Source organism: Rutidosis leptorrhynchoides, chromosome 6, assembly GCF_046630445.1.
Source record: "Rutidosis leptorrhynchoides isolate AG116_Rl617_1_P2 chromosome 6, CSIRO_AGI_Rlap_v1, whole genome shotgun sequence".
Lineage (NCBI taxonomy): Eukaryota > Viridiplantae > Streptophyta > Magnoliopsida > Asterales > Asteraceae > Rutidosis > Rutidosis leptorrhynchoides.
This window is the reverse complement of record NC_092338.1, coordinates 445,316,612-445,323,815: the sequence shown is the minus strand read 5'-3', so window position 1 is coordinate 445,323,815 and position 7,204 is coordinate 445,316,612. Positions and strand designations below refer to the sequence as shown.

The window sequence follows — 7,204 nt, the reverse complement described above, 5'->3', positions numbered from 1 at the left end:
GAGGCAAAATATGTAGGTTTTGGGACAAAATATGTAGGTTTAGAGGCAAAAAAAAAATTCCACTGGGGTCAAAGTCGAAAAACTCAAAAATTTTACCACTGAAAAGAAAACCACTGGGGGCGGACAACTAATGTCTTGGAGGAAAGCCCAGACCAATCCGAGGGCATGGGGGCAGGGGGCGCCTCGGATTGGTCTGGGTTTCCTCCAAGATAGTAGTTGTGGGCGAATTATGGAACTACCTGAGATGAACGTGTGAGTAATTTAGTCTCCGCAGGTGATCCTAAACATCCAAAACAATAAGGATATGAATGAAAAAAATTCTAAATGAATATGATTATGAACAGACATCATCATCCGATATCCATTCATGCGATCCATTAATATCCTTACATCTACATTAATATCCCTACATCTTCATCAAGGATGTTTGAGTCTGTGTTCTTCTTGCGGACCTTTCGGTTTTTGTTGTTTTTTCATTATGGCTTTTAATGTTTTCGTGGTCACCCTCTTGTTGTGTTTTGTCTCTTTTATATTCTTCAATGGCGGAACTAAGATTTTTTTCATCGGGGGCAAAAAAAATTAAAAACGTAGCAATTTTTTTGGACAAAATATGGAGGTTTTGAGGCAAAAATTGAGGTTTTTGAGCAAAAGTTGAAAGTTTTTTGGGCAAAATTTGAATGTTTTGGGGCAAAAGTTGAGAATTTTGAGCAAAATTCAAAAGTTTTGAGGCAAAATATGTATGTTTTGGGACAAAATAAGTTGGATTTGGGGCAAAAAAAAATTCACTTAGGTCAAAGTCGAAAAACCCAAAATTTTAACATTGAAGAAAAAATCCACTGGGGGCGGCCCCCCATGTATTTTTGCCACTGATTTTGGTCGGTTTTAGTTGTGAGCTCTAAGTAAGTTTTGTTTAGTCGAGCTCGTAAGTTTTTGTTGCAAGTCTCAGAGTTATTCATCTATTTTGTCTCAGAGTTATTCATCAATTTTTTTTTTTTTTTTTTTTTTTTTTGCTAAAAACGAATACTATTAAAATTAGAATACCTTCATCAATAGATGAAGGATTCTATAAACTGATACAGGCAAGGCTCGATAAGAGTAAACAATCTAGAAAGATCTAAAACCTAGCAAACTCAAACCGAGCCGAACGACAAAAAAACAACGAACAACCGCAACCAAACTAAAAACCAACCACAACCTATCTAATCAAACTAAACAAAACGACGAGTATACCCTAAAACTCAACCCATTAAACCACCACAAACTAAAAACACAAGAGATCAAAAATCCGAAAACAACTACGAGGGGCCTTTACCATTCCTTTTGTCCGGAAGTGACGTTATTCCCTCGGTTTTATCAATATGAACCCCTTTACCGCTTCGAGATGGGAATTTATAGGTAATAATATTCGACGAGTTTGATGAATCTCTCTTATTGTTATATAAGTTTCTTGTTTTTCGCCCGACAAAAAGGAAAAAAAAAAATCTACATATACATTTTAAATAAATATAAATAATAAATAATAAATAATGCATAACTATACAAGTAACTACATACGAGTAGTCGAGTATTATAATCCATGCTATCAAAGATTCCTTCAATCTATTTGTTCTCTCTATCCTCAAATCTTCTGTTGTTTAGGTTCTTTTGACTTGAGATTTCTCTGCTACCTAATTATCATTTCATTACCAGTAGGTTTTCTATTTTCCATTTGGTTATTTTTTAGATATACTTGTAATTGTAATCTTATCTTATGTGTATTAATTAATTAAAAATTAATTCAGAATCATATCATATTCCCATTCCAATTCCAATGGGTTGTGTGGGATCCAAGCCTGAATTAGATTCACCGGCGGTTATTTTATGTCGTAAACGATGTCAATTTCTCGATGAAGCAATTCACCAACGTTACGCGCTCGCCCAAGCTCATTTAGCCTACTTTCATTCCCTTAAATCCCTTGGTAATTCGTTACACCGTTTTTTGGATCTCCACTATGCCGGCGCCGGCGCCGGCGATGCTTCTCCTGTCCTCACAATTCCGGCGCTACCGAAAGTTGATTCCTCCTCGTCTCAACCACCGGCTCCGGATGTTACGGCCCGATCAAATTCCGGCTCCTCTCATCTTCAATTTCATACTGATTCCGATGATGATTCACAGGATGATGATGATGATGATGATGAATCGCTTCATTTACATTCTGATAACGGTGGCTCATCACCGATTATTGATGCAAAGCATGGTAAGTTGAATTATATTGATCAGCATGGAACCGAAACCCTAGTTGGTTCTTATCATCCAACTGTTTATCCTTATCCCCCGGCTGAATTTTCACAAGCCGGTTACCCGGTGGTAGGTAGATATACATTCAATTATATGAGAAAGGAAACGACGCCGTCTGTTCTGTATCAGCAGAGACCAATGGTTTCCGAGCCTATAAAATCATACTATAACAATAATAATAATAATAATAATTATAACGATAATGATAGTGATAGCCATCAAAACTCTAACCCTAGTAATTATCTATACAACGATAATTACTCTAATTACGGTGAGTTTTTCGGCTCACAACAGCAACAGCCACAGCGGCGGTCAGTTTCACAGGCGGAGGCTTCATCTTCGAATACGAAAGACCCTCCTCCCCCGCCTCCACCACCGCCAAGCTCCGGTTGGGATTTTTTGAATCCATTTGAGACGTTTGAGGATTGTTATCCTCCGTATACACCTCGAGATTCAAGTAGAGTGCAAGAGGAAGAAAGTATTCCTGATTTTGTGGATGAAGTTTTATATCAGCAGCAGCAGGAGGAGGAAGTTGTTAAAGAAGTTCATGGAAATCAGAAGTTTGTTGATACGGATGGCGATGGAAACAAACCTGCTGTGGTTGATGAAAAGAGTGAGTACAGAGGTGTAGCGGCTCCTGATATCGATCTTCATAACCTGAGTGTGCCCAATACGGTCGCTAAAGAAGATCCGGTTAAATATGAAGTTCATGTGGTGGATAAACAAGTTGTTGAAAGTCAAAAAAAGCCGGTAGCTTTTCAAAATGACTCAGATGTTGTGAAGGAGATTCATACCCAATTTGATCGTGCATCCGAGGCTGGTAATGAGGTAGCCAAGATTCTCGAGGTTGGCAAAATTCCACATAACCGCAAACACATCGCATATCAAGGTTTATATTTAATAAATTATTATTTGTAGGAATTGATTATCAATTTATTAACTTTTCAAACAATATAATTCACAAACAAAAGGTGCTTACAATGATGTACCGTAGGCATTATTGTTTACACAATTTGTAATTCTTACATAGATTGCAAGATCTAAAGTTGTGTTTGTGAACGAAAAGGCCATATTGTTTTAAGCAATTTATCAGGTTCAGATTATTGAGTTTTGCTGACTTTTGTTATGTTAATTATTTCTGAATAGTTCCCTCCAAGATGTTGAACGTGTTTACACCATTAGCACTAGCGCCAGCTGATTCTGCTCCTTTAGATATGGATGTAGATTTATTGACAAAATCTAAGAATCTATCATCAACTCTACATAAACTATATCTCTGGGAAAAGAAATTGTTTGATGAAGTTAAGGTACTTATTTTGATTTTCAAACGTCACATTGAAGAACTTTTTTGTTGTCTGTTTATTTGTGTGTATGCTTATCGGGAATCTAGCATTTTGTTTCCACGTACAAAATCCATTTTCGTTATGGTGGATTTAGATTCTTGTAATCTCATTATTACTAATTTTGTCACATGAAAGTTGCAAAAAGTATTCTTGGATATTTTAGAGAATTTTATTAATGTTGCAGCAGTACCATTTTTTTGTCTCCTGAAATATAGATATTGCAACTCAAATGTATGAGGATTTTCTGCCTTTTGCGTCACGAAAGAAAATCATTTGATATATTTCTTTAAATTACTACAGTTCGTTGTTAGAACGTTGTAGTTTAATTGTAAAGTCATAATACTGTATGACATAAGTCGTAAATACTGGACACAAAATAAACGTCTGATGATGAATAGGCTGTTGGTGCAATTAGATAACATAATCTTGTTTTTAATGGGTGGCTTAGATTGAGGAGAAAATGAGGTTGCTTCATGAAGATAAGAAGCGAAGGCTTGTACGTTTAGATGAGAAAGGTGCCGAGCCTCACAAAATCAACGCGACAAGAACTTTTGTTGCTAGTCTTTCAAGTAAAATTCATATTGCAATTCAAGTTATTGATAAGATCTCGGAGAAAATAAACACTATGAGGGATGAAGAGTTGTGGCCACAAATAAATGACTTCATTCAAGGGTATATTCTATTCTTCTTTATGTTGTTTTACCTTTTTTGCTTGTTATAATTGTAAGTTCATAATAAATTTTGAAATCTAGTTTGAAGAAGTAACCCTCTTTGGAAGTCCCACAATGAATTAATTAGTGTAAATTACACATAGCTAACATGTGCCAGATGATATATGATTGACCCCTGTTTTATGTCATATTACTTGGGTCTTGTGACTCTCGTGGGTTTTTATCGGCTTGCGTGAACTTTCTAGAGATGACAGGATAGACGGGTCGGGTAACGGGTCAAAACGGCGACTAATGTTAACCCATAACCTTTTTTTTTTCCTTCCATTTATGTAACGTGCCTGTATAATTACTTCATGTGTTAGGTATGATTACAAAATAGTATGTTCATGTTCGTAATTTTAATTGTTTTTCTAAGTGATTTTGGAGTTCTATCACATAAAAATACATTTTGGGCGACTTCAAACCCGTTTAATTACCATTTCGACTCATTCTTTTAGTTAATTTTAATGATTTGATTTGTTGACACGATTCATAACCCTAATTGACCCATTATAATCTATTGGGTAGAAATTGTCACCTCTAGTGTCGCTCGTTGCAAAAAGAAAATATAAATGCTTTAGTTGGTTGGTATCTTATTTGTAATATATGTATATGTACTCCTTTTATTAGATTAACGAGGATGTTGAGATCGATGATGGAATGCCACCATAGTCAGTGTGAGGCACTCGGTGCTGCTAAGCGTATTGATGCAGCTATTGCATCTCACAAACACACGGACGATGCGAGTCTCGAAGCTACACTGCAACTTGAACATGAACTGCTCAACTGGGCTATACGATTCTGTTGTTGGTTCAGAGCTCATAAGGGGTTTGTGAGAAGTCTAAACGAGTGGCTTCTACAGTGTCTTATTTATGAGCCTGAAGAAACAGTAGATGGACCAGTCCCATACTCTCCCGGACGAATAGGTGCACCACTTATATTCATTGTATGTAACCTGTGGGCACAAGCCATGCAAAGAATATCAGACAAGGAAGTGGTGGAGTCGATGCGAGATTTTGCTGCAAATGTTCTTGAGTTATGGGAACGGGATAAGGTAGAATGGCGACAACGGATGGAGGTTGACAAAAATTGTAGGGAAAGAAATATGGATAAAGAGGAACAGAGGATTCATAAAGAGTTGGAGATGTTGGATAAAATGATTCAATCTGGAGATGGTGACAACAAGGGGGGTGTGGTGTTAGGACATGCGGTGTATCAAAGTGAAACTAGTAAAAATGGTGGTAATCTGCATACGAGTATGCAACGCATATTTGAGTCCTTGGAACGATTTACTTGTACGTCATTGAAAGCATATGAGGAACTATTGAAACGAATAGACGACGACGGTAGCTGGGAACAAATTTCCCAGTGAGTGATTTTCTCATATCTGCTGTTTGACCAATGGATGAATTAAATAATGTGGACCGACATCAAGGTTCAAAGAAAATCAGATGGAAAAACTGGAAGCATCTTACTTGCTACTTACTAGGGTGCATGTTTTGAATGCTGGGAGTCTGAAAATGGAAAGATTTGTGGGGAGCTAGAAGAAGAAACAAAACAAGTCCTGCGAAACTGTAGGGTCGGCCGGGGTCCCACCAAGAGGAGACGATAGCTGGTTGGTAGATCAGATACATAATTGAGCATGGAGATGCATCGGTTTTGTAAGTGTATCTAATTCTGTTAGCTAGCAAGCTCGAGGGTATCCAATAGAAAAACGACCCGGAATTATCAACAAATTTTTTTATTTTATTTTTTTCCAAGAGAAACGTTAATATATAAAAATATAGCTAAATAAAACGATAAATGCGTGTTGATAGTAACAAGGGTTATTTATTAGAGCACTGGGTGTGTGGTGACGCGTCAGTTCAGTGTTAGTTCAGTGTCTTGCTGATGACTGGACGCTGACTGGACTGACATTGTAAACTGACATTGGTGAAAAAACAGGGGAATTGGGAAGAGTGTCAGTTCAGTGTCTTGGAAAGAGAAAATATTTATTATTTATCATTTATTTTATCTTTTTTAATTAAATAAATATTTTCTATATAAAAAAAAAGTTTTATATAAACAGATGTTTATGAAGTTATAAAAATAAAGTTGCTTGTAAAAAAAATAACTAAATAGTATGATTTTATCTCATGTACACTAGTAGAAATATATGAACCAAATATCAACTATTGTAAGGTTAAAAGTGATACTTTAAAACAACTCAAGGGACTGTTAATGAAAAAAAAAATTAAAAGTACAGGAGGCTTATCTTTTTCCTTATCTCTCTCCCTCGTCATCCTCCATTTTTAAACCTTCTTCACTTAAATTTTACTGGACTTTCTTTTTTCCATACAAATTAAATCAACCAAAAAGAAAAAGGAAGAAATGGAGGAAAAGGAAGAAAAAAAAGAGCAACGGATATAAATTCGAATTTGGGACCCACTTAACCTTCACAATCGACGTCTTGCCCGCGACTTTGGGCTTGAAAACGGTGAACCGACGGCGGCAGGGTGTCGGCCGACCGTCGGTGACCTCCGTCTCCGAAACCGACGCCGAGGTGACCTCTTCCACACCCCATGCTCTTATCAGTAATAATAAAGATACATTATATTTTATCTAATCTAATGGGTGATGATATTTTATACATATAATCAAACTAGTTTTAACATCATTCATTATAATAATTCATTTATCATATGCATTAATAAGTTATAACAACTTGCTAATGCATGATACTAATATATTATTGGTCTCTTTTTGAACGGTGGCTAGAATTAACTGACGGTGATCCAAATGCAACATCGAAACCCACTCACCCGATTATTTCTCGGGACGAACTTTTACAGTCATACCACCCCTCAAGAGGAAACACGCACGACGAATTTATA

General features: G+C 36.5%; 1 protein-coding gene across 1 annotated transcript; it reads left to right on the top strand.

The window, feature by feature from the left end:
* Window positions 1–1,553: 1,553 nt before the first annotated feature.
* On the top strand, window positions 1,554–6,310 carry LOC139852130 (uncharacterized). The gene is made up of 5 exons (XM_071841355.1): window positions 1,554–1,688; window positions 1,782–3,167; window positions 3,425–3,585; window positions 4,070–4,293; window positions 4,962–6,310. The coding sequence occupies exons 2-5, from the start codon at window positions 1,811–1,813 to the stop codon at window positions 5,701–5,703; spliced, it is 2,484 nt and encodes an 827-aa protein (XP_071697456.1). The 5' UTR covers window positions 1,554–1,688; window positions 1,782–1,810; the 3' UTR covers window positions 5,704–6,310.
* The last annotated feature ends 894 nt before the right edge of the window (window positions 6,311–7,204 follow it).

Bases quoted from the DNA above. Each gene is read 5' to 3' on its own strand.
- LOC139852130 (XM_071841355.1), top strand. From the start codon at position 1,811: ATGGGTTGTGTGGGATCCAAGCCTGAATTAGATTCACCGGCGGTTATT. The intron at 3,168-3,424 runs GTTTATATTTAA...ATTTCTGAATAG, and splicing joins CAAACACATCGCATATCAAG to TTCCCTCCAAGATGTTGAAC. The intron at 3,586-4,069 runs GTACTTATTTTG...TGGGTGGCTTAG, and splicing joins AATTGTTTGATGAAGTTAAG to ATTGAGGAGAAAATGAGGTT.